At 42.6% G+C, this 25,807-nt stretch overlaps 1 protein-coding gene across 1 annotated transcript in view; it reads left to right on the top strand.

Moving 5' to 3' along the window:
- Positions 1-2,385: 2,385 nt before the first annotated feature.
- The window catches only part of LOC143828955 (uncharacterized), a 29,679-nt gene continuing 6,257 nt past the window's right edge, over positions 2,386-25,807 (top strand). Inside the window, 5 exon segments of the mRNA XM_077319107.1 lie at positions 2,386-2,541; positions 7,953-8,660; positions 9,592-9,862; positions 13,046-13,193; positions 13,752-13,952. Of these exon segments, the coding sequence (XP_077175222.1) occupies positions 7,976-8,660; positions 9,592-9,862; positions 13,046-13,193; positions 13,752-13,952 (1,305 nt within the window). The 5' untranslated portion in view covers positions 2,386-2,541; positions 7,953-7,975.

Genomic DNA, 25,807 nt, shown 5'->3' with positions numbered 1-25,807 from the left:
GATACTTTGATTCAGAGAAATGTTAATGTTCTGATCTTCCACATTTATTGATTGATCCAGAGTGACCCTACCTTTCCCTCGCAATATCCAGAAGTGGATATAAGCCTCGATATTTGAAAACCTGCCATCAGGAAGTGTGCAGATTTCTGCTTTTTGTGAATTAACTCCTTTCTCCATGCCTGATAGCAAAGCAGTCTTCCCTGATTGGCTAGAGTGTCAGTTCAAAGACGATTGCCCTCCCCACTGCTGGTCCGCAGCCTGAAGAAGGTTGCGGGCCACTGTTCAAGAGGGAGGCACCAAGGCAGCTGGTGGTGTTTTAGAGGCTGTATTGTTCTCTGTCCCACTCTCTCCTCCTCCAGTCATCAGATGTGACAGACCATTCCTTCTGTTCTTTTCTAATATGTCAATATACCACTTTACCTTCATTTCAAAAGTTATGAACCCAACACTGAGGTGAATATTTCCTGAAAACCCCCAAAGCATGCAATTTCAGCCTTTCTGGGTGACGCTTCCTCTCTGTGTCATGAATGAACCTAACCCTGCTTTTTCCTGACCTGGATTTTCTGTTTTCCAAAGAGCAGCCATTTTAGACAACAGCAAAGGCTGGCCTCTTCTTCAGAGGGAGTGATCCTGTGGCCAGTTCACATGTGTTCTGCAGCCACATGTCTCCTCCAGCCTGATCTCGGAGTCTGTGTGGGATGGCTATAATTGTTTCTTGTTGCTGAATAAATTGTGCTTTGTCTGAGAGCCTGTTTCTTTGGATTTCTGTAGAATGGAGGCAGAAAGTGAAGAGCACTTCCAGTAGTGCTGAATCCATGCACTTCTTGACAGTCAGTTGCATTCTCCCTTCCACAATAGTCTACATCTTTGTTACCAGCTCTAGAGCAAGTATTTTTCCAGAAGGTTCAACAGGACTGTTTGGGTGTCATTTTAACTGGTGGAACTACCCCCTGTAGACAATCCCCATGAGGGTGGGCAGGACTCAAAAAAATAATCCAAAATTTTATTTCTAATACCTGTGTATTGCACTTACATCCCCATCAACCTAGTATCTATGGCGTCATCTCCACAAATTTTGACAGCAACTCCCGTACATTTAAGTTCCCAATGAAGGAATGTATCAGCCTGTAAAGTTTTTAGTTGCTTTCAGTTTTTAAACATTCAATGTGTTGTGTTTTATCCCTGTTTAGGATTGTACCAATTAAATCACCGTGACTCCAAACAGATGATGAGTGCAAAATGGGTTTATTATTCAGGACTATGTTTTTGCAGTTACAGATATAATATTGACTTTGGAAATGATGGTGTTCTTAATTTAAGAAAATCAACATGACTTTTGAACCCATAGCATTCAGTCTCTGAGATGAAAAAGAATTGGATCTCATGAATTTGTCCCACTTGAGTCAAGGACATTTACTCTAGATATAGAGTTATATGTTCTACCAAAGCAACACCCTTCCATGCTTGAACAATTTTAGGTGTGTCTTAAGGTATCATCAGGGTACTGGTTTCCAAGCATTATAAACATACAGAAACTAAACATGAGGCCATAGAACAAGGTTGAGTGTACCATGTTGACGAGTGGGTTTTACTTAGAGAAGGCAATCTGTATAAGGAAATTGGGATGCATTGGTGGGATATGGCAGGAAAGGAAGCTTCTGGGAGCAGGAGAAGGGCTAATAGAGGATGTAGGGAATATTTTATTGTACTGTTGTGGTGCAGAGTGGTAAGGCAGCAGACGTGCAGTCTGAGAGCTCTGCCCATGAGGCTGGGAGTTCGATCCCAGCAGCCAGCTCAAGATCGACTCAGCCTTCCATCCTTCCAAGGTCGGTAAAATGAGTACCCAGCTTGCTGGAGGGTAAGCGGTAATGACTGGGGAACGCACTGGCAAACCATCCCGTGTTAAGTCTGCCATGAAAACGCCAGCGGGCATCACCCCAAGGGTCAGACATGACCCGGTGCTTGCACAGGGGATACCTTTACCTTTAATTTTAAAAAATGTAAATAGATTGTGTTGTTAATTAAAGTTGTATTTCAGCTATCTGATTTTATAGTACTTTACACATACAAACACATAAGGTAAAAGCAGTCTCGTCTCTGGGTTTCTTCCATTGGGAGTTGATCTTTCTTGCCTGTCCAGTCCTTCTGCTTCCTCAGAAAACACACAGAATACGTAATGGATCTATTATATAGAAGCATTATTGGGCAGTATATTGTGAGGTATGTTGTCATGAGCAAAATTTTAAAATATAGAGTCCTGTTTCAGTCTTTTTCCATTGATCATATTAAACACAACATGCTTTGTTTTATTCTACATATACTTAGCTTTCCAAGTTGCATGTAGTACTTGTACCCTTTTTTACCATCTCTCCAACATGTTGGTTCAGCTGAAAAAACAGGTTGAGTTTTAAAAAACACACATAATCAATATTTGCTCAGCTTAATGGTTAATACAGGGCACTGGCCACATAAATATGCTAGATAAGTGGAAAAGGAAGGAGTATCATAGGTGATTGTGATACATTTCTTCAGGAAGACTCTGTGAGTATGATATTCATTATTTGCTATTTCAATCAAGTCATATTCATGCACTTTCCAAAATACTTTGATGATTAACTAAGTAAATTAAAGGGAACCATAGCAATATGTCATAAATCTAAATCACAAGAGTAAATTGCTGTAAAGCTATAACATCAAAAGGGGAAAGACAACTATTGAACAATGTATACCAGCGGTCCCCAACCTTCTTGTAGTCGGGGACCGCCTCTGAGGGTAAGAGAGAGCCGGCGGCCCGGCCGCCGCATCTTCATGTAAACACGCACGCGCAGTCGCTGCACACATGCATTTTCGCCACTAGGTGGCGCTAACGCGCACGCGCGGAACTGCCGCGCATGCGCATTTTTGCCAGCAAGGGGCACAAACACGCATGTGCGGCGGCTCCGCGCGTGCGCGTTTGCGTCGCTGGCGTGCCAGCGGCCGTGCCTGCCTCTTCCCTCCCTCTCGCTGCGGGGGGGGAGGCAGGTGCGGCCACTGGCGGCCCAGTACCATGGCCTTTGCGGCCCGGTACCGGGCTGCAGACCGGGGGTTGAGGTCCCCTGATGTATACAAAACAAGGGTCTAAATCAGTGTATGAATAAACATGAAAAAAGTAATGAACAGGAATTCATGTGCAGAATTATATTCGTCTTACAAAGGATTTGCATCACGATACCAAAGTAAACTGGTCTTCTGCACAGTCTGAGCAGCACACACAAAAAGTCCTTGGTGGATCTCTTTCAGATCTCTGGGCCTTGTAGATTTGAAGGCAGAAACACAGAGACATAACATTTTTGAATTTATAAAGGTTGAATGTCAAAGATGTGATGATGGACCTCCTCGGTTTAAATGTCTGTTTCAACCTCTCTTTTTCTCAAAAGTTTCAATAACTCACGGTTTTCATTCTGTTAAAAAGTATATCTCAACAATAACTTTTAAACTCACCCCTCCAGTTTTATGCTAAAGATAACAAAAATAATGAGAACAAAAGGCATACTGTAAACAGACTCCAGCCTCATTAGAGATATTTCTATTGCTTACATATTACAGATTATTAAATTGACAGTATTAGGTGAGTTAGGTGAGTTTCAATTAGGGTGATTTAATTACACACTCTGACATTGAATCCACATGTTGAACATTCAGAAACAGTGGGTTGTTTTAAATATGGCTACTGCAGAATTTGTTCTTTGACTATACGAACTGAAAAAATAGAAATTCCAGAAGTAAGCTGGAATTTAATGAGCTGTTTTAATTCTTAAACAGTTTAGTAATTGTAACTCACATAATTCACTCTACTGAATAATATGTAAATGTGGGCTCCATTATATAGAATAATGCCAGCATTCCTTAAAGGTTAAACAACCTTCTAGAACAGGGGTAGACAACCTGCGGTCCTCCAGATGTCCATGGACTACAATTCCCATGAGCCCCCGCCTGCAAACACTGGTAGGGGCTCATGGGAATTGTAGTCCATGGACATCTGGAGGACCACAGGTTGACTACCCCTGTTCTAGAATACACAACGCAATTGAGGAAGCACCTCCAGTTAAACTTTTTCAGGAAGCATCTGACACAGTTAGCGATTTCACATATGTTGTTTTATTTCAATATATAAGCCCAACAAATCCGATAGAACTAATGTACAAAATATTACTGCAGGAATTAGCGAGACTGGCCTTCACATTAAAATCATTAGTACCACATGGACTGAATAAAAATTTAGATCTGTCTTGATTCTTGTTACTGAATGACTATTAGAGGTTTGTTTTGATTTACTTGCTTTACTTACTTAGGTTGTCTGATGATATTTAGTATGTTTTATATTATACTAGTAATCAAGCCCGCTGCAGCTAAATGCAGCGGGCGCTAGACGACGGAGCCTCGGCAGCCGTGCGGAGCGCAGCTGCCGGGGCTCCGTGTGTCAGGGGGCTGACGCTATGAGAGGCGCAAAGCGCCTCTCGCAGCATCAGCCCGCCGGGCAGGGAGCCCCTGGCAGCCGCGCTTCGCGCGGCTGCCAGGGGCTCCCTTGACGGCGGCCTGATGCGTCGGGGCGCTTCGCATTAAATGAACAGTAGTTCTACAAAGAAACCAATGGAATGCATTATAGACACTCAAAAACAATATTTTAAAAATGGAATAGCTGAAATTTCACTCTTTTATTTGGAGGGCTGGCAGCTCTGGTTTGAGAAATTCCTAAAGATATGGGGATGACTTTGGGGACCATGAAGTTTTTGAAGGTGAGGGGCCTTAGCAGAGTATATCCATCCTCTAAAACTGGCATTCTCCAGGGAAATTAATTTCTGTCATCTAGAGATCAGAAGAAATTTATGGGTATATCCAGCTACCACATAGTAGTTGGCCATCCTACTAATTAATCCTTTTCCAGAAAAGGAAATTTGGCATGGCATAAAAGACAGTTTGAGCCTTCAGACCACACAGAAAATCAAACTGAAATTGGAAGTTTTCTAACAAAACACCTTCAGGGCACAAATGGTATTCTAACCGAAGATTCCAAAGGGTACAGGAAGAGGATGAGGATTCAAAAAGCCAAGTTAGACAAAGAGAGTCATCCCATTCTTCAAGATAACATATACAAAATTAGAGCATAAAGGTGTGACATTTTACCCTGTTCATTTCTAAAAGGTCTGTAATGCATCCCACTGTTTTTTGTGGTACTATCATTTGCTTAATGCCCATTCCAGTGTGTTCTGAAGGCATTTTGCTGGGAAAAGGTCAATAAAAATGTGAGAGTTGTGTGTTTTTTTCATGCCCAATCCAGCCTGTTCCAGAAGTATTTTGGCTGGGAAAGAGTACATAAAAGCATGAGCTTTTTGCATTCTCATTTCTAATATGTCAACATTTTATTGTATATTTTAAAATATTATATGTCCCCACAAGCGGTGACCACAGGAGCGGCAGCATGGAAGTCTAAAATATAATAAATAAAATTAAAATAATATATTGTAATCGAGTGTCCACTCGATAACACTCCACTGGTTTTTGCAGAAAAATTGTTTTTTATGGCTGTTTGTGAGGCATTGTGGCCTGAAAAGGGTTAATAAAAGTGGCAGCGTTTTCTTTTCTAAAATGTCCTTGAGTGTCTGTAATGAATCCCAGGTTTAATTTGTTTTTGGTTCAGGGATGTTTCGGACTTATTTTGGCCTGGAAAAGATTAATAAAAGCGTCAGAGTAGCGCAAATATAGTTCCCAGGTTTTGTTTTTCCTTCCCCGGCACTATTGCTTGTCTCATGCCCAATCCGGGGCATTCAGGAGGCAGGGAATGGCAACCAGATGCACGAGAGCTCCACGGCTTTCCTGTCCCCTTCAGAGCCACAGGAACTACGACTCCCAAGTTGCATAGCGAAACCCCCACAGAAACTTCCGGTGGCGCGTCGCTTCCGGCTCAGATCGGAACCTCGATCCGGGCGCGAACATGCCAAAAGCAAGTAATGCCAATCCCCGCCTGGCAGCGCGGCGCGGCCTCGTTTCCAGGAGGCGCCCTTGCTCGCCGCTGGGGACCCTCCGCCAGGGACTCTTCGTCCCGCACCTGGGGTGGGCCAGGGCGGCGCGGCGGATCCCCCGGTCTGGCCGCGCCTCCGCCTGCTCCTCCTCCCCTCCGTCCCGCTCTCCTCTTCCACGCCGCCTGTTCTTTGTTACAGGCAGCCGCCGCCAGCTGCCGCGCGCGCTGTGGAGGGGTGAACCGGGTCCGAAGCAAAACCCCGCGGAGCCGCTCCCGGATCCCCAGCCGGGGCCGAGCAGCCAGACGCCTCCCCAATGCGGCGCAGGGTGGCCGAGCGCATCTCCGCCACGCTGTCCTGTCCCGCTCAGCCCGAGTCTCTGCCTCTCCACCTGCACCCGCCACTGGGAGGGGCCGCCGTGTGCGGCCGGCGGAGGGGGGGGCAGGAAGGAGGGCGCGCGAGAGAAAGCACGTGCACAATGGGGCGCCCTGGGGCTGCTGGGGAAGGGAGGGCTCGGCTGGGGTTCACGCAGCCCCGCTTAGTCCCGGAGCGGGCCGGCCGGGCCAGGTAGAAGACGGGGCTTGGCAGATTTTCGCAGCTCCTTTCTTGTCGCCGCGTTTGTGCCTCAGGCGCTTGGGCAAGAGAGGGAAGCGTGTGAAATCTTGGAAGTGGCCACGAGGCTCCTCTCTCGCTCGCGCCTCTGTTAGCATGAGCCTGCCGGGCAGGAAGCCCTCGGCAGCCGCGCTCTGCGCGGCTGCCGAGGGCTACCTTGAGGGCGGCCTGACGCGTCGGAGGCGCTTCGCGCCTCCCGACGCGTCAGGCCGCCCTCAAGGAAGCAACTGCGAGCCGCGCTCCGCACGGCTCGCAGTTACTTCCTTCAGCAGCCTAGGAATCGGCCGGGGCAATCGGCAGGTGCTTCGCGCCTGCCAATTGGCCCGGCCGATGGTCTGTCAGGAGGAAGGGGCCAATCAGGCCCCTTCCTCATCACGGACAAAGCCCTCCGCCTGAGGGCTTAACGAATTATTTAGTCCGCGGCGCCCGCGCCGCGGGCGTGTTAAGGATTATATAAATGTTAAATGTATACACTTGCTGTAGGAGTGAAATAACATGATCTATAACAATCATTAAGACTCCATTAGCATGCTTGGAAACATCTCTGATGTGTAAAGCAAACAGCTAGATTCATCTACATTTAATATTTAATTTATTTCTTAGTTAGACTGACTGGACTGTTTTATTACATGTGGATCAAAGTTTGGGATAGAGTATCTCAGAGCAAGGTAACAGAGAAATCTCTACCACTCTGTAGATTCTGTAAACCAGGAGACAATGTAACACAATTTTTACCATACGATAGTTTAGCCAAGGTAGAATACAGAAAGTTCTGTTACCCAGAAAGTCAAGAAGATATTCTTATCCCAAACAGTTTTTTCTAGGTTCAAAGAATATGAAACATTTCTTTCATTGAATGTAGGGCTGAGTTTCTGTGGTGCAATTCAAACCACATGGCAGATGACAGTAGATTTTAATGGATTCTAACTTGTGCTCATCAGGTTTAAACTTCTGAGCAAAAATAATAATAAAGCTGCATGAAGGAAGATGGCAATGCTCTTCAAATAAGCTCCAACAATATTGTAAAATAGTTTTGTTATTTTAGATTTCAAATGAGTAGCTGCATTGGTCTGAAGCAGCAGAACAAAGCGAGTCCAGTGGAAACTTTAAGGCACAAAGGTTTAAAAAAAAAAGATATAAGATTTGTACTTGTACTTGAATAAAACTATGTAGGTCTTAAAATGTGCCAGTGGACTGGAACTTTCTTTTATTCTTTTAAGCTTTGCAATAGGTATAACTTTATTTTTCTCAACCTTTCAAGCACATATTTTGATAATTAAAATAATAAAACCCTTTAACAAATTGTGGATGTTTTCTAATCACAAATTCCTTTGCATTATACAGCTTACTGAAATTTACTCCTTCTCATGCCACTAACAATTCCAATGAAGTTCACCCTCTGCCTCTCCTTGCTCCTAACTGGTCTTCAAGTCCATTGCCATCATGTCCCAGGACATCATGAGGAGCTGGAGCACAATGGAGAGCCAAACCCACCTGAACCTCAGCAACAGCCTCTGGAAGAAGGCCAGGGAACCGAACCAACTAGACTAAAGATATCCAAGATAAATGCTGATTTTTTATTCAGATTGTACAATCTCATAACTTCAGATCCAGTTCCCAAAAATGTTTTTTTCTCTCCCTTGAGCATCACCACGGCCTTTGCCCTGCTGACCCTGGGTGCTAAAAATGATACCCACCACCAGATCTTCAATAGACTTGGTTTCAGTCTATCAGACATTGAAGAGAGTGAGATCCATGGAGCATTTAAACGAATAATCCACACGCTTAACCAACCCAATAATGTCACACAGATGAATATCGGGAATGCCTTGTTCATGGAAGAAACATTGCCATTGCAGCCTAAATTTCAGAATGATGTCATAACCTTTTACGAAGCTGAAGGCATTCCAACAAATTTCAAGAACAGCACAGCAGCAGAAGACGATATCAATAATCACGTAAAGAACAAAACTAATGGGAAAATCACTGAAGCAGTTCAGGGACTAGATCCAAATACTCTAATGGTTCTTGTAAACTATGTTTATTTCAAAGGTAAACAATAGTAATTACTAATATATATTGATGGCAGGAGAGAGATGAACTGTCTATATGCCAAGCAAATGATGTGGATGAGAGCTGTAAGGAAATTGTTACAGCAGAAAGGAAACCAAAAGAGGGAGAATGACCTGCATTGGCATCCTGAATTTCCATGCTTCTTAATTAGAGCAGGGGGTGGTTTGCTGCAGAGTAAAAATGATGAAATGTGATGAAATTTAGCTGTGTTGTTCAGAATGGCTAAGTTCTACAGGAGGACATTTCAGCTTGGGTCCTATCAATTCCTTCCACAGCCTTCCTTCGAAATACAGAGTCTTCCTCAGGTAAAAGGCAGGAGGTGTCATTGGTGGAAGAGCCATTGACCTCTGATGATCCTCAGGCCACTGAGGAAGGCATCACTGAGCAGTCTGAGAGGATATAAATCTTTCTTTTGGATTGCATGTTGAGTTGCTTCATTTACAAGTACTTTTGCCAATTCATGTTTTGTTACTCGGCTGTCTTACATGATGCCTACTTTACTTGGACCTGAGAATTCATGGCCTCCTGCCTTTAGGGCAGGTTCAATTCTGCACTCCCCCACATGCAGCCATCTGGGTGTCCTTGGGCTCCCCATAGCACTGATAAAGCTGTTCTGACTGAGCAGTAATATCAGGGCTCTCTCAGCCTCACCTCCCTCACAGGGTGTCTGTTGTGGGGAGAGGAAAGGGAAGGTGAATATAAGCCGCTTTGAGACTCCTTTGGGTAGAGAAAAGCGGCACATAAGAACCAACTCTTCTTCTTCTTCTTCTTCTTCTTCTTCTTCTTCTTCTTCTTCTTCTTCTTCTTCTTGTGTCCTCTTACAATGAAGCATGTAGCTATCTTGCAGTAAGGTGCATTCATGAGAATCCATTTTAACCCTACTCGATGTATCTATTATTTTTCACTTTAGCTCCCTGGAAAAACCCTTTTGACCCAGAATTGACCAGGGAAACAGATTTCTTTGTTGATGCAACCACAACGGTGAAGGTCAACATGATGTACCGTGAAGGTTATTATGATTATCTCTATGATGATTTCCTTCATTACTGGGTGGTCAGAGTGCCTTACAATGAAGAGTACTCAGCTTGGATTATACTACCGGACCAAGGGAAAATGAAGGCTGTGGAGGATGCCTTGTCAACAGAGCTTTTTCTCAAATGGGAACCTGCTATGAAACATGAGTAAGTTTTCACGTTCTGTTATTTTTAGAATGGCTGCTGCATTATTTATACATCCATACAGGATTTTTTAAAAGTATTTGTTTTAAATCCACTCAAGATCCTTCACAGTACAATAACCATGATTTTTTTTTTACCTAATAGCAATTTATACTAATCAGGACAAATATCCATTCTCTTTACTACTAAGATACTGGATATACCAATGATCTCTATTGTCCAGGCACCATTTGGGGAATTTGCTGCATTTAATTTTTACATGCAGTGGAATATCATATTACACTATCTATGACAGCTGATGTCTTCAGTGAGACAGATGCCTCAGTGAGCTCATGGGTGAATACACATAGACCGTTTATGCACTTGGAATTTCTCTGCCCCAGCTCCCATGCAGGAGCACAAATCGAGGGTGGATGAGGTGCACCAGCCCAAATGCTCCCCATGTGGGTGCAGGAAGAGGTGGGGCAACTTGCCACGACTAAAACTCCAGCCTGTAGCCCGGCATGAAATCTCCAGTGTGTAAACGGTCAGAGTTGTGCAACTTCTCAACAGCAAAAAAGGGGCTGCAGTCACTACAATTGCACAAAAGATAAACATACAAGGCAGACATCCAGTCTACATGCTGCCAGCAGAAGAGTTGTTTCTTCCAGAGCCCAAAGTCACCCAGCTGGCTGCCTGTGGGAGAGTGCAGAATCGAACCCGGCTTACCAAGTTAGAAGAAGAGTTTCTTCTTATATGCTGCTTTCCTCCACCCACAACAGACACTCTATGAGGGAGATGAGGCTGAGAGAGCCCTGATATTACTGCTCGGTCAGAACAGCTTTATCAGTGCCGTGGCGAGCCCAAGGTCACCCAGCTGGCTGCATGTAGGGGAAGAGCAGGGAATCAAACCAGGCTCTCCAAATTAGAAGCCACAGTTCTTTTTTTTTTTAATAATAATTTTATTGTTTATTGTTATATAAAGCATTTACAGAGCAGTTGTAAAGAAAAAGCGACCAGTTGATATGGTTTGCCATCTCTTTTAACATAGATATTTAGTTCCCATCACATATTATTCCTAATCTAGAAGTTTTTACCATTTTTCTTAGCCAAGTGATTGTTAATACATATGAGAGTATGATCTGTTATAGGAATACATTCTGTTATTATCTTAAATGATATTAGGTCAGTCTCCTTCATAAATTGGCCCTGACCCAAGAATTACTACTGTCGTCTTGTTAATGCCTATAAAATATGGTTTGTCATCCTCTTTTAGCATACATATTAACATACATATTCAATTCCCATCGCATATTAATCCTGATCTAGGAGTTATTACCATCTTTCTTAACAAAGTAGTTGTTGATACATAGGAGGGTATAATCTATTATAAGGATATATTCTATTATTGTCTTAAATGATATAAAGTCAGTTCCCTTCATATATTGGACATGTCCTAAAGGTTACTGCTGCTATTTTTCCCACAGAAAGCCAGGAGAATACTCCATTGTTCAGCTCATCTTTCAGGTGGTCGCAGAAAATGAAATTGTGTTTTTTTCCATAGTAGAGTATTTCTGATTGTCCTTCTGTCAGGGCCAAAGAAATCTCTTACTTGATTCTTGCTTGTAATCGCCTTTGAGGGGGCTCTGAACCCTTTGTCAATCTGGATCTCTTCCTCTGGTCGCACAGAAATATCTCCTGATAGCTTCCTAGTTGCTGTCGCTTTTGAATAGACTCTTTTTATTTTGCTGATCCAAGTCATTTCCTGCTCTGAATAGACTTCCAGGTTTTCGGTACTTTCCTTCCTTGAATCTGTTTTCCCAGGTTCTTTAAAGGTACTTTGGGTTTTTACATCTCTGGCACTCTCTCCCTCCAGTTGATTAACTTCCAGACATTGAAGTTTCACTTGATTTACTGTTAGCTGAGCTACGTCATCAGCTGGTCTCTCCGGACCTTGGGCTCCATCCAAAAGTTCCCCCTTAGTCCCACGAATTTCCTTTTCCAGCTTATTGACTGCTTTCAGTATCTCTGAGTTTCCTTTGCATAACAAATGGAAAAGCTGTGCCTTAGTTAATTCTTCCATAGTTCTAGGCAGTCACAAACTATAAACAGAAAGTCTCGTGAGGTCTCGCGGGAGCACGAGCGATCCCAAATTATCAGTTTGTCGATCTCCGTATCAAGTCAAATTCCCCCACTGAACTTTCACCAATAAATCTTCAAAGCACTCTCTTTGTTTGGTTAATGGGTATAATTAGCTGGGAGTCTCTCACTCGGCGAAAGAAGGAATTCGCTTGTGAATTGGTTGAGGGGGGGGAGGGAAGAGCTTGTGGGAGAAAAGAGAGAAAAGCCAGAAAGCTTTCAATTCTTACTGTTGCAGATTCCAGCTTCTGTCAGCTTCTGCTCCTGTCGATCTGGTAAATGATGGTCTGGGAAGAATGTAAGGTCAGCTGGTCGTTTCAAGCTTGTAAAGTTGTTTGCGACAAAGACGCCATCGTGACCTTGAGCACACGCCGCTATTAATCCAGAGAGGTCGGTCTTCCTATCTCCCCACGGATCTGTAGGACCCTCAGGATGCCGTTCCCGGTTCCTGGGGCGACCGGTGAGCAGATTTGCGTATCTGCTCAGGTCAGCCAGGTGCAGAAGCTCCTGACCCTCGGCATGGCTTAAGAGCTGAACAGAAGTCCAGCTTTTTTTTATGGCGCCATCTTCAGTTCTCCCCAGAAGCCACAGTTCTTAACCACTGCAACAAGCTGGCTTACCGTCTCCAAACTCTCTAACCATTTTTCCTGCATGACCACGCATCTTTTTTCACTTTTCTTTGGAAGATTCAGTCTTGTTGACATTTGGAACCAACCCACGTAGCTTACTGGTTGCTGAAAAACGTTTTGACCCTTTCCAACGATTTGACTCTACCACCTCTGCCAGGCTCCAACTCAATAAGGCTGCCAACCTTGGCATATTATTATTATTATTATTATTATTATTATTATTATTATTATTATTATTATTATTATTATTATTATTATTAATTTCTTACTCGCCATCATAAAGAAATTAAATCAATAAGCAAACAAAGAAACCATGATTCTAAAATAAAAGATCTAAATTACCCCTAATTCTATGTAACTCAGACAATTGAAATATTTTCCCCACTGAACATTATCTCCCCAACGTACATATGTTTGTCATTTGTTTGCTATTAAATAGGGAAATTCAATTGTATCTTCCAAAATTTTCCATTTCTGGATCCTATGATGTCAAAGATTTAATGAAGAAACAAGGTATGAATGATGTCTTTGATGACCGTGCTGATCTGTCTGGAATTACTGGACATCGAAATCTAAGGGTTTCCAAAGTAAGTATGGGAATTGTTTGGAGCCACATTGGCTATATCTTTTACTTTTAAAAGATGCCCCTCATATGCCCCCCACAAGGTGCTCCACTTTGCGGGTCCTAATTTGTTAGAGGTCCCTGGCCTGAGGAAAATGCACCTAGTCTTGACCAGGGCCAGGACCATTTCAGTCCTGGCCCTGACCTGGTGGAAAGAGTCCCCAGGAGAGCTAAGTCCCTGATGGAACTGTCCCAGTTCTGCAGACCCTGTAAAACGGAGCAGTTCTACCAGGGCTTTGGCTCTTTGGCTCTGTCCAGGGCAATTAAGATCTGGGCCCCTCCTTGAGCAATCAGGCTACCCCCTTGTTGTGGTCCCCCTGAGACAGTGCTATGAAGCCTGTAGGGCTTCATTAATTAATAAATTCATTAATTGGAATTTCCACGAAAGGGAATGGTGATTATCACATCCTCACAGCTGTAGAAAGAATGCATATTCACCATTATCATCTTCTATTTCCTAGAAAGAGGGAAATCATGTAAATATTGCATAAGTATAAAACAAAATTTTGCTCTTCCCCTGCAGGCTGTTCACAAGGCAGAGCTGGATGTTCAAGAGGGAGGCACTGAGGCGGCCGCCGTCACTGTTTTAGAATTTGTATATTATTCTGGCAGAATTTTTACTCCTCCAGTCATCAAATGCAACAGACCATTCTTAATGCTGATTACTAATGAGCCCCTGCACCATTTTATCTTCATGGCAAAAGTTATGAACCCAGCAGTGAAGTAAATATTCCCTGGAAACCCCAAACATGCTAGTGCAGCTTTTCTGGGTGACTTTTTCTATATGTGATATGAGTGAGACCTAATCCTGCATGTTCCCTAGAGGGGATCCTGGAGCGACAGCAATTGAATATGCTCAAACTTCATTGAAATTGGCTTTTTCCTTCATGCTACAGTTACTGGTGCTTTTGTTTGGACACATTAAACACAGCTCTTCAAAGACGCAATCTGCAGTTCCGTCAAGCAGAACCTCTTCTTGCTCCTGAAATGGAAAGTACAAAGCAACAGCAGAACAATGTTGAATACTTCTAGTCCCAGGCAGTCATGGCTGCAAAACTTAGATTTAGATTGAGAGAGTACGGAAAGCCTGCACAACTAGCTGATGCTGGGTGAGATCCTCACCTGTTTCCATCACCTAAGGATTTCTACATGAAAATCTTTTATGAAATTCTGGTGCCTTTGTAGAATAAGGACTTTTCTACGGATAGATTCAAATGAGTAGCCCTGTTGGTCTGAAGTAGCACAATCAAATCAGAGTCCAGCACACCTTTAAGACCAACAAAGATTTATTTAAGGCGTGAGCTTTCGAGTGCAACCACTCTTCGTCAGACTATGAACTGACCATCATGACTAATGTAACAGGATTAACTTTTGCTTATATATTCCTACTGTCATGATGGTCAGCTCATAGTCTGAGGAAGAGTGCTTGCACTCAAAAGCTCACACCTTGAATAAATCTTTGTTGGTCTTAAAGGTGCTACTGGACTCTGGCCTTTCTAAGGTCAAGCATGACACAGGGAAATCTCAATCGCATGGGTCTTCTTCATGGGAATAATCAGATCTCTCAGAAAACTGACCTTAATGTTAAAGCTAATAAGTTCATTCAAACAACATCAATTTGAACCAATACATCCAGGGGGGTTTGAATTGTAACATCTTGACAAGTGGGTTGAACTTAGAGAAGGCAATCTGTATAGGGAAATTGGGATGGATTGGTGAGATACGGCAGGAGAAGCGGCTTGCAGGAGAAGGGCTAATAGGGGATTAAGAGAATATTTGATTGTGCTGTAATTTTAAAAAATGTAAATAGTTTGTGTTGTTAATTAAAAGTTAGAGTTGTATTTCAGCTATCTGATTTGATAGTACTTTACACATACACATGAGCCTCTTGTGGCACAGGTGGTAAGGCAGCCAACATGCAGTCTGAAGCTCTGCCCATGAGGCTGGGAGTTCGATCCCAGCAGCCGGCTCAAGGTTGACTCAGCCTTCCATCCTTCCGAGGTCGGTAAAATGAGTACCCAGCTTGCTGGGGGGTAAACGGTAATGACTGGGAAAGGCACTGGCAAACCACCCTGTATTGAGTCTGCCATGAAAACGCTAGAGGGCGTCACCCCAAGGGTCAGACATGATTCGGTGCTTGCACAGGGGATACCTTTACATTTTTTTACACATACAAAAACATAAGGTAAAAGCAATCTCTTCTCTGGGTTTCTGACATCGGGAGTTGATCTTTCTTGCCTGTCCAGTCCTTTTGCTTCCTCAGAAAACACACAGAATAAGAAATGGATCTATTATATAGTAGCATAATTGGGCAGGAGGTTGTGAGGTTTGATGTCATGAGAAAAAAAAATATAGAGCCCTCTTTCATATTTTTCAAGAGAAACAAAAGAAACAAACTGCTGTATTAGGAAACCTAGTGTTGTCTCATTGGCTCACATTGGGCTGAGAGAAAAATTAATGGTATGAGACCTTCAGGTTCTGAAGCAGTCAGATAACCTCAAATAACATTAACTATGCATTTACAACATTGTGCAAACTGCAGAAGCAAATGTGTAGCTTCAGAGTTTGATCCCTCAGTGTCAGGATTGTAGAAACCCTGTCATAAATTAGCCTGAGTTCTTCCATGACAGTTTAATTGCTTGGTGCCTGGGAGCTCTAGGTCCTGTAATCATGCTAACTAGCAGAAAGTGAAATGTATGTTATTGTATTCATTATCTCTGAATGTGTTCCAGTGGGGGCCTCTCGGCTGGGTCTGGTTTCGCTATCAAGGAGTGAAGACAGCCAAGGCCATGTGAAAGTAACACTGTTTTTAATTGTATGTGTCTCCTCTTGCTCTCTCCCCTCCCTTGGGAACTTTCAAGCTTTGGGCGGGAGAAATGTATTGATAAGTAGAAGCAAATCTGGCTTCAAACCAGATTTGACTTCACCAGTCTTGATGTATGAAGTGCTTCTCAATAAACCTTACTACTTCTAAGAAGGTAGTTGTGAGTTCTTGCAACGTCTGACACTTAGTCCTTTTCATGATGCATGTTTGCTCTGTTTAACAGTCAATATTGGACACTGGTTAAGTCAATTGACAAGATCCTACCATACTGCTGTCCCTTCACAGAAAATGTCTCTGCCTTTGAACATGGAAGTTTCATTTGTCTGTTTGTTTCTAAATAAAGAAATTCATTTAACCACCTTGGCTACTTACCATAGAAAGACCAAGCCTCCATTAATTTGTCAAATCCACCAAACTCAAATCTAGAAGTTGTATTAAGGTAAAACGTTACTTGGAAACATACCCTAAAAATATATCATGGGTTAATTGTAGAATTTTAAACACATTTTCAGCTTCTTATTTCCAGACCTATTTTAATTTGGATTCAGGTTTAGGTTTGAGAGAGAAACAGCCTTGGTCACCCTGGCCAGTGATCTTCATAAAGAGACCACCAAGCACAGTGCTTCTCTGTTCATTCTCTTGGATGTGTTGGTGGCTTTTGATACCATTGTCCAGGGTAACCTTTGGGAGAGGATGGCAGACTTGGGAACAGAGACACCAGGCTCAATGATTCTGCTTCTGATTGGCTGAAAAATTCCAGGATGTGGTCAAGAGTCTCCTGCTTGAGTTGATATGTTAGAAACTGGTCCACAGTCTCTTTCTATTGATCATCTTAAATGCAACAGAGACTTACTTTGCTGGATTCTACATATATTTATGCAGACAGAGAGATATGAATTAGTAGGCATTACAAAGACTTGGTAACCTGGAAAAGTCAGCATGAATTTTTCTCCAACAGGTCCAGCTTGACCAACCTAGTTTCCTTCATTGACCAAGGGGTGCACTTACTAGATTGTAGAAACTCACTTAATGTGGTTTACTTGGATTTCAGTAAGGCTTTTGACAGGGTTTCCCATGATGCTCTGATGGGTAAACTGGAAGACTGCAGACTGGATTTTTTAATCGTTGGGCGGATCGTGAACCGGTTGGAGAACCACAGCCCAACAGTACTTGTCAATGGTGTTGCATCAGATTAGAGGAAGGTAAGCAGTGGGGTCCATAGGGCGTGATATTGGGTCTAGTATGTTTCAACATTTTATCAGTGATGTGGATGATGGGGTGGAGGGGGCACTCATTCAATTTAAAGATGACACCTAATTGGGAGGAGTAGTTAGTACCCCAGAAGATAAAGTTCAATGAGACCTGTACATGCTAGGAAAATGGGCAAATAAGAAAAAGATGCAATTCAATAAGGAGAAGTGCAGAGATAAACTTCTAGGTACCAGTATTTGTGAACAAGATCTTGAAGTACTTGTGGCCTTCAATGTAAATATGAGCAGACAGTGTGATGAAGTTGTAAAAAAAATATCACAAGATGTATAACACCTTAATCAAACCTCACCTGGAGTACTGTGCAGTTCTGGAGTTCCCATTTCAAAAAGAACATGGACAATATTGAGGGGGTGCAGTGGAGAGTGATGAGATCCAAGCCCTTGGGACTTGGGGATGCTCAGCCTGGAGAAGAGGAGGTTGAGAGAGGTCATGATTGCTCGCTTTAAGTATTTGAAAGGTTGACACTTGGAGGAGGGCAGGGAGCAGTTCCTTTTGGCAGCAGAGGACAGGAACCACTGTAATGAGTTTAATCTACATATAGAACGGTATCAGCTAGATATCAGGAAAAGAATTTTCAGTCAGAGTAGTTCAACAGTGGAATAGTCCACCTAAGGAGATGGTGAGCTCCCCCTCACTGGCAGTCTTCAAAGAGTGGATGGACAAATACTTATCCTGGATGCTTTAGGCTCTTGCTACATTGAGTAGGCAGTTGAACATCTTGGATGCTTTAGGGCAGGGGTAGTCAACGTGTGGACCTCCAGATGTCCATGGACTACAATTCATATGAGCCCCTGGCAGAAAACGCTGGCAGGGGCTCATGGGAATTGTAGTCCATTGGACATCTGGAGGACCACACGTTGTCTACCCCTGCTTTAGGGTGCTTTGGGCTTATCCTGCATTCCAACTCTATGATTTTTGATTCTAACAAGATGGCCCCTTCCAACTCTACGATTCTATGATTTTGCTATCCAAGTTATCTATGCAGTGGTCCCCAACCTTTTTATCACCGGGGACCAGTCAACGCTTGACAATTTACTGAGGCCTGGAGGGGGGTAGTCTTTTGCCAAGGGATGTTGTCACCTGAGCTCCTGCTCCACTTGCTTTCCCATCGGCTTCCCACCACCTGCTGGGGGGCACTGCCAGCAGCAGCTGCGCAGTGCTACGCCGAGGGGCAGCCCCAGCCATAGCGGTGGCTGGAGAGCATCAAAGGTGAGCCAGCAGCAGGGTGGCAGGGCTGCCCCCGAGGTAGCAACTGGGGAAGAGGATGAGGAGGAGCCACAGACCAGTACTGACTGATCTATGGACCAATACAGGTCTCCACACCGGGGGTTGGGGACCGCTGATCTATAGTACTTGTACCCTTTTCTCACTGTCTGTCCAATATGCTGGTACAAAAAACCTGTCAAGCAGATTTAGGAAAAATACATAATCAATATTTGCTCAGCTTAATGGTTAATAAGGCACACTGGCTGTATAAACATGCAAGGTAAATGGTTAAGAATGGAGTATCATAGGATAGGAGGAGGTAATACAATTCTTCTGAAGACTTTGTGAGTATGCTATGCATTACTGGCTACTTTGAACAACCCGTGTCCATGCTCTTTCCAAAGTACTTCATTTCTGTATGTTGGCTTTGATGATTAAAGCAAACAACTACATCCATCTACATTTAAAACTTAATATATTTCGTACTTAGGATTTTTTATTACATATGGATCAAGGTTTGGGATAGAGTATCTCAGATCAAGGTAGTAGAGAAATTACTCCCACGGTGATCATAACATTTTATTATTATCTGTTGATACAACAAAATGCGGAACAATATAGCATAGATGAATCAAATGGTATCATGATAACTTGGCCAAGGTAGAAATTGGGATTTACTTTTGATGGTCAGAAAGTCAAAAAGATATTCTTATCCCAAACAGTTATTTCTGTGATTAAAGGAGATGAAAGATTCCTTGCATTGAATGTAAGGCTGAGTTTCTAAAATTAGCCATATGTGGGACAATTCAAAACTCACTGAGGATAATGGATTCTAAATCAACTTAAATGGATTCTAAATTTGGCTTCTCATACTTCAACTTCTGACCGAAAAAAACACTGAAATTAAGGCCAATGGTTATACTCCACAAAATTAGCCTCAACTTTATTATAAAATACTTTTGTTTTCTTAAGTTTTGCAATATTTATAACATTCTTTATTTTTCTAACCATTTCATCCATATACTAAGATACTCAGAATGTTTTGATAACTAAAATAATAAAACTCTTTAACAAATTTCAGGTGAATAATAATCTCAAATTCCTTTATATTTTACAGTTTACAGAAATTTACTCCTCGTGCCAAACGATTCCAGAAGAAAGACAGAGAACTGAACCCTGAACATCTCCACTTCCTTAGTCCTGCTAGCCCTGGGTGCTAAAGATGAAACCCGTCACCAGGTCTTCAATGGACTTGGTTTCAACCTGTCAGACATTGCAGAGAATGAGATCCATGGAGCATTTAAAAGAATAATCCACATCCTTAACCAACCCAATAATGTCACACAGATGAACATTGGGAATGCCTTTTTCATAGAAGAAACATTGCCATTGCAGGCTAAATTTCAGAATGATGTCATAACCTTTTATGAAGCTGAAGGCATTCCGATTAATTTAAAACACCGCAGCAGCAGAAGACAATATCAATGATTACGTAAAGAACAAATCTAATGGGAAAATCACCCATGCAGTCTAAGGACTAGATCCAGATACTCTAATGGTTCTAGTAAACTATATTTACTTCAAAGGTAAACAATGGTAATTACTAATAAATATTGAGAGTTGGAAGAAAACTTTTAATGTGAGAAGAAAAGGGGGGGCTATCTCCATTTGGAGCCTCTTGTGGTGCAGGGTGGTAAGGCAGCCATCTGAAAGCTTTGCCCATGAGGCTGGGAGTTCAATCCCAGCAGCCGGCTCAAGGTTGACTCAGCCTTCCATCCTTCCGAGGTCGGTAAAATGAGTACCCAGCTTGCTGGGGGGTAAACGGTAATGACTGGGGAAGGCACTGGCAAACCACCCCATATTGAGTCTGCCATGAAAACGCTGGAGGGCATCACCCCAAGGGTCAGACATGACCCGGTGCTTGCACAGGGGATAGCTTTACCTTTCTACTGGATATATCAATAATATTTCTTGTCTACGCAGGTTAGGGAATTTACACAATATTTTATTATGTTATCTATCATGTCTGAGAAGGAAACCTCAATGTGCTAATGGATACCTACACATAGCTTTGCAGACCTAAGTCTCTGAATAGCAATAAAGGGTCTTCTGTTACTAGTGTTGTACAAAAGACATCCTGTCCACTCCAAGGGACTTGCTGTCTCCAAACTCTGTAGCCATTTTCCCTGCCATGACTACGCATGTGCGATTTATTTCAGTCAGTCCAAAAAGTACACCATCAAAGTTGATTTGGACACTTTTTGAACAAATCCAAGCTGAATTGCACTTCCTTTTACGTTAAACTGTCTTAAATACCTTTAAATGGCTATCAGATGACTGAGAGGGGAGCTGATAGCCATATTCAAGTATTTAAAAGGCTGCCATATAGAGGATGGAGCAGAGTTGTTCTCTTTTGCCCCAGAGGGATGGATCAGAACCAATGGAATGAAATTAGTTCAAAAGATATTCCGTCTAAAAATCAGGAAGAAGTTCCTGACAGTTAGAGTGGTTTCTCAGTGGAACAGGCTTCCTCGGGAGCTGGTGGGTTCTCTATCTTTGGAAATTTTTAAACAGAGGCTGGATAGCCATCTGACGGAGAGGCTGATTCTGTGAAGATTCAAGGTAGTGGCAGGTTACAGTGGATGAGCGATGGGGATGTGAGTGTCCTGCATAGTGCAGGGGGTTGTACTACATGACCCATGAAATCCCTTCCTACTCTACAATTCTATGATTCTATGATCCAGCACTATCTACTGGAAGCAATTGATCAAATAAGAGCAATAAAATTGTTAAAGAAGGTGGTGAGGGCAGATTGATTCTTCCATATCCAGTCAGCTGGGTGATCTTGGGCTTCTCACAGAGCTGTCTTGTCAGAACTCTCTCAAACCTACCTACCACACAGGGTGTCTGTTCTGGGGAGAGGAAGGCAAGGCAATTGTAAGTCACTTTGAGATTCCTCAAGATAGTGAAAAGCGGGGTATAAAAAACAACTCTTATTCTTCTTCCTCCAACCTCACTACAGCGAGCCCCTCGGAGACTAAGGACAATCCTCCAAAAGGACCATGAATTACTTGACTGAGAACGAAGTACAATGCAGTAGTTTGTCCACATTCCAGTCACTCCTGTCCCTCTGTAGGATGTTTATCAATTTTAAGAAAATGGCTGGACCTGTGTGGCCAAGGAAAGCCCAGTCTTATCAGATCTTGGGTCCTTCCTGCTGAGTACTTAGAGATCACCAAGGAAGTCAAGGGTCCCTATTCTGAGGCAGTCAATGGCAAACCACCTCTGAACATTCCTTGTCTTGGAAACCTTATGGGGTCGGAATGAGACTCAATGACATTTTACAGACATACATAAAAGGAAATGGCTGGGGGGGTGTCTCTGACAACCTGCAGATAAAGATCTCTTTTGTATATCACCTACAGAGACATTAAGTGGCTGAATGGGCAGTTAGTACATTATATTGCAGGGATAACCTGTTATTGGATATTTTCCGTGCAAGTAAAAACCAAAAAAAAAAAAAAGTAAAACTAACAAATTAGGGAAATACCAGCTGAGCCAGCTCCTTTGTTACTTGCAAGATATTTTGATTCAGAGAAATGTTAATGTTCTGATCTTCCACATTTATTTATTTATGATTATATTTACATTCTGCCCATCCTTAGAGGATCAGAACCTTTAAAATACAATTTTAAAATTTATAAAATTTAAAATATTAGGTTTTAATTTTTTTAATTCAATAAACTAATTTCCCCAAGCCATGTCCCTGCCAGGAAAAAGAAAAGGAAAAAAAGAAAGTGAAGAAAAACAGAAACAGATATTATTTAATTATTATTTAAAATTCTATTCTGTCCCATCTTGGCAGGAAGCATTACAACATAGTTAAAATCACATAAAGCTGTGAAGTACAAAAATAAAATCTAACTCCAATTAAAATGTCCAAGATAAATTAAGCTTTGATGTCATTAAAATATATCATGGGATTGCATGGGGGGCATAATATGGGGTTCCCTAAGGAGCATAGTTCAGCAGGTGCAGGCACAATATTCAGTGAGATCAGGGTGTAGTCTGCATGGGGCTTTTTATTGAGTTCCAGTGCAAATGATCTACACTACACTCCAGTCTACACTAAATTTGATTAACATTTTGAATTGGGGGGCTTTAAATTTTCCCTCTGCAACACGCATGATTGATCCAGAGTGACCCTACCTTTCCCTCGCAATATCCAGAAGTGGATATAAGCCTCAATATTTGAAAACCTGCCATCAGAAAGTGTGCAGATTTCTGCTTTTTGTGAATTAACTCCTTTCTCCATGCCTGATAGCAAAGCAGTCTTCCCTGATTGGCTAGAGCGTCAGTTCAAAGACGATTGCCCTCCCCACCGCTGGTCTGCAGCCTGAAGAAGGTTGCGGACCACTGTTCAAGAGGGAGGTACCAAGGCAGCTGGTGGTGTTTTAGAGGCTGCATTGTTCTCTGTCCCACTCCCTCCTCCTCCAGTCATCAGATGTGACAGACCATTCCTTCTGTTCTTTTCTAATATGTCAATATACCACTTTACCTACATTTCAAAAGTTATGAACCCAACACTGAGATGAATATTTCCTGAAAACCCCCAAAGCATGCAATTTCAGCCTTTCTGGGTGACGCTTCCTCTCTGTGTCATGAATGAAACCTAACCCTGCATTTTCCTGACCTGGATTTTCTAGGCCATTTTCTGTTTTCCAAAGAGCACCCATTTTAGATAACAGCACAGGCTGGCCTCTTCTTCAGAGGGAGTGATTCTGTGGCCAGTTCACATCTGTTCTGCAGCCACATGTCTCCTCCAGCCTGATCTCAGAGTCTGTGTGGGATGGCTATAATTGTTCCTTGTTGTTGAATAAATTGTGCTTTGTCTGAGAGCCTGTTTCTTTGGATTTCTGTTGAATGGAGGCAGAAAGTGAAGAGCACTTCCAGTAGTGCTGAATCCATGCACTTCTTGACAGTCAGTTGGATTCTCCCTTCCACAATAGTCTACATCTTTGTTACCAGCTCTAGAGCAAGTATTTTCCCAGAAGGTTCAACAGGACTGTTTGGGTGTCATTTTAACTGGTGGAACGACCCCCTGTAGACAATCCCCGTGAGGATGGGCAGGACTCAAAAAAATAATCCAAAATTTTATTTCTAATACCTCCAACATGCTGGTTCAGCTGAAAAAACAGGTTGGGTTTTAAAAAACACACATAATCAATATTTGCTCAGCTTAATGGTTAATACAGGGCACTGGCCACATAAATATGCTAGATAAGTGGAAAAGGAAGGAGTATCATAGGTGATTGTGATACATTTCTTCAGGAAGACTCTGTGAGTATGATATTCATTATTTGCTATTTCAATCAAGTCATATTCATGCACTTTCCAAAATACTTTGATGATTAACTAAGTAAGTTAAAGGGAACCATAGCAATATGTCATAAATCTAAATCACAAGAGTAAATTACTGTAAAGCTATAACATCAAAAGGGGAAAGACAACTATTGAACAATGTATACAAAATAAGGGTCTAAATCAGTGTATGAATAAACATGAAAAAATAATGAACAGGAATCCATGTGCAGAATTATATTAGTCTTACAAAGGACTTGCATCACAATACCAAAGTAAACTGGTCTTCTGCACAGTCTGAGCAGCACACACAAAAAGTCCTTGATGGAACTCTTTCAGATCTCTGGGCCTTGTAGATTTGAAGGCAGAAACACAGAGACATAACATTTTTGAATTTATAAAGGTTGAATGTCAAAGATGTAATGACAGACCTCCTCAGTTTAAATATCTGTTTCAACCTCTCTTTTTCTCAAAATTTTCAATAACTCACAGTCTTCATTCTGTTAAAAAGTATATCTCAACAATAACTTTTAAACTCACCCCTCCAATTTTATGCTAAAGATAACAAAAATAATGAGAACAAAAGGCATACTGTAAACAGACTCCAGCCTCATTAGAGATATTTCTATTGCTTACATATTACAGATTATTAAATTGACAGTATTAGGTGAGTTAGGTGAGTTTCAATTAGGGTGATTTAATTACACACTCTGACATTGAATCCACATGTTGAACATTCAGAAAAAGTGGGTTGTTTTAAATATGGCTACTGCAGAATTTGTTCTTTGACTATACGAACTGAAAAAATAGAAATTCCAGAAGTAAGCTGGAATTTAATGAGCTGTTTTAATTCTTAAACAGTTTAGTAATTGTAACTCACATAATTCACTCTACTGAATAATATGTAAATGTGGGCTCCATTATATAGAATAATGCCAGCATTCCTTAAAGGTTAAACAACCTTCTAGAACAGGGGTAGTCAACCTGCGGTCCTCCAGATGTCCATGGACTACAATTCCCATGAGCCCCTGCTGCAAACACTGGCAGGGGCTCATGGGAATTGTAGTCCATGGACATCTGGAGGACCACAGGTTGACTACCCCTGTTCTAGAATACACAACGCAATTGAGGAAGCACCTCCAGTTAAACTTTTTCAGGAAGCATCTGACACAGTTAGCGATTTCACATATGTTGTTTTATTTCAATATATAAGCCCAACAAATCCGATAGAACTAATGTACAAAATATTACTGCAGGAATTAGCGAGACTGGCCTTCACATTAAAATCATTAGTACCACATGGACTGAATAAAAATTTAGATCTGTCTTGATTCTTGTTACTGAATGACTATTAGAGGTTTGTTTTGATTTACTTGCTTTACTTACTTAGGTTGTCTGATGATATTTAGTATGTTTTATATTATACTAGAAAATAAGCCCGCTGTAATCCAAATACAGCGGGGTCTAGGGAGGCTGTGGAGATAGAGATGGCAGCGGGGCCAGAGCACTTACCTGAGGCCAGGTGTTGGCCATCTGGTGAGGCGGCAGCGAGTAATCCTGGGTGTGTGCGTGTGCCAGGCAGGAAGCGGAGGCAGCCGGGCAGGAGGGCAGGAGAGAGCTGCTTCCTAGAGTCTTGAGCCACTCAGCACGGCTCCCCCAGTGCGGCTGGGCCAGGTTCATCCATCGGGTGGGCAGGGTGGGCGGAGGCTGTCGCTTACGGCTCCTTGGGGCAGCGGGCGAGCGGAGCGTTGTGCGGGCTGCACAGCTCCTCTTGCGCGGCTTCAGCAGGCTCCGGTGTCAGGTGGGCGGGGTGGCCGGCGGTGGCGCTCCCCCACGGTGCTAAGGCTGGCGGTCCCGGCTCCATGCAGGCGGGGTGGGCGGCAGCTGCAGTGAGGTGGGGGCGTCTTGTGGCGGCG

This window comes from Paroedura picta, chromosome 2 (genome assembly GCF_049243985.1).
Source record: "Paroedura picta isolate Pp20150507F chromosome 2, Ppicta_v3.0, whole genome shotgun sequence".
In the NCBI taxonomy this organism is placed as follows: domain Eukaryota; kingdom Metazoa; phylum Chordata; class Lepidosauria; order Squamata; family Gekkonidae; genus Paroedura; species Paroedura picta.
This window is presented reverse-complemented; position numbering and strand designations above follow the sequence as displayed.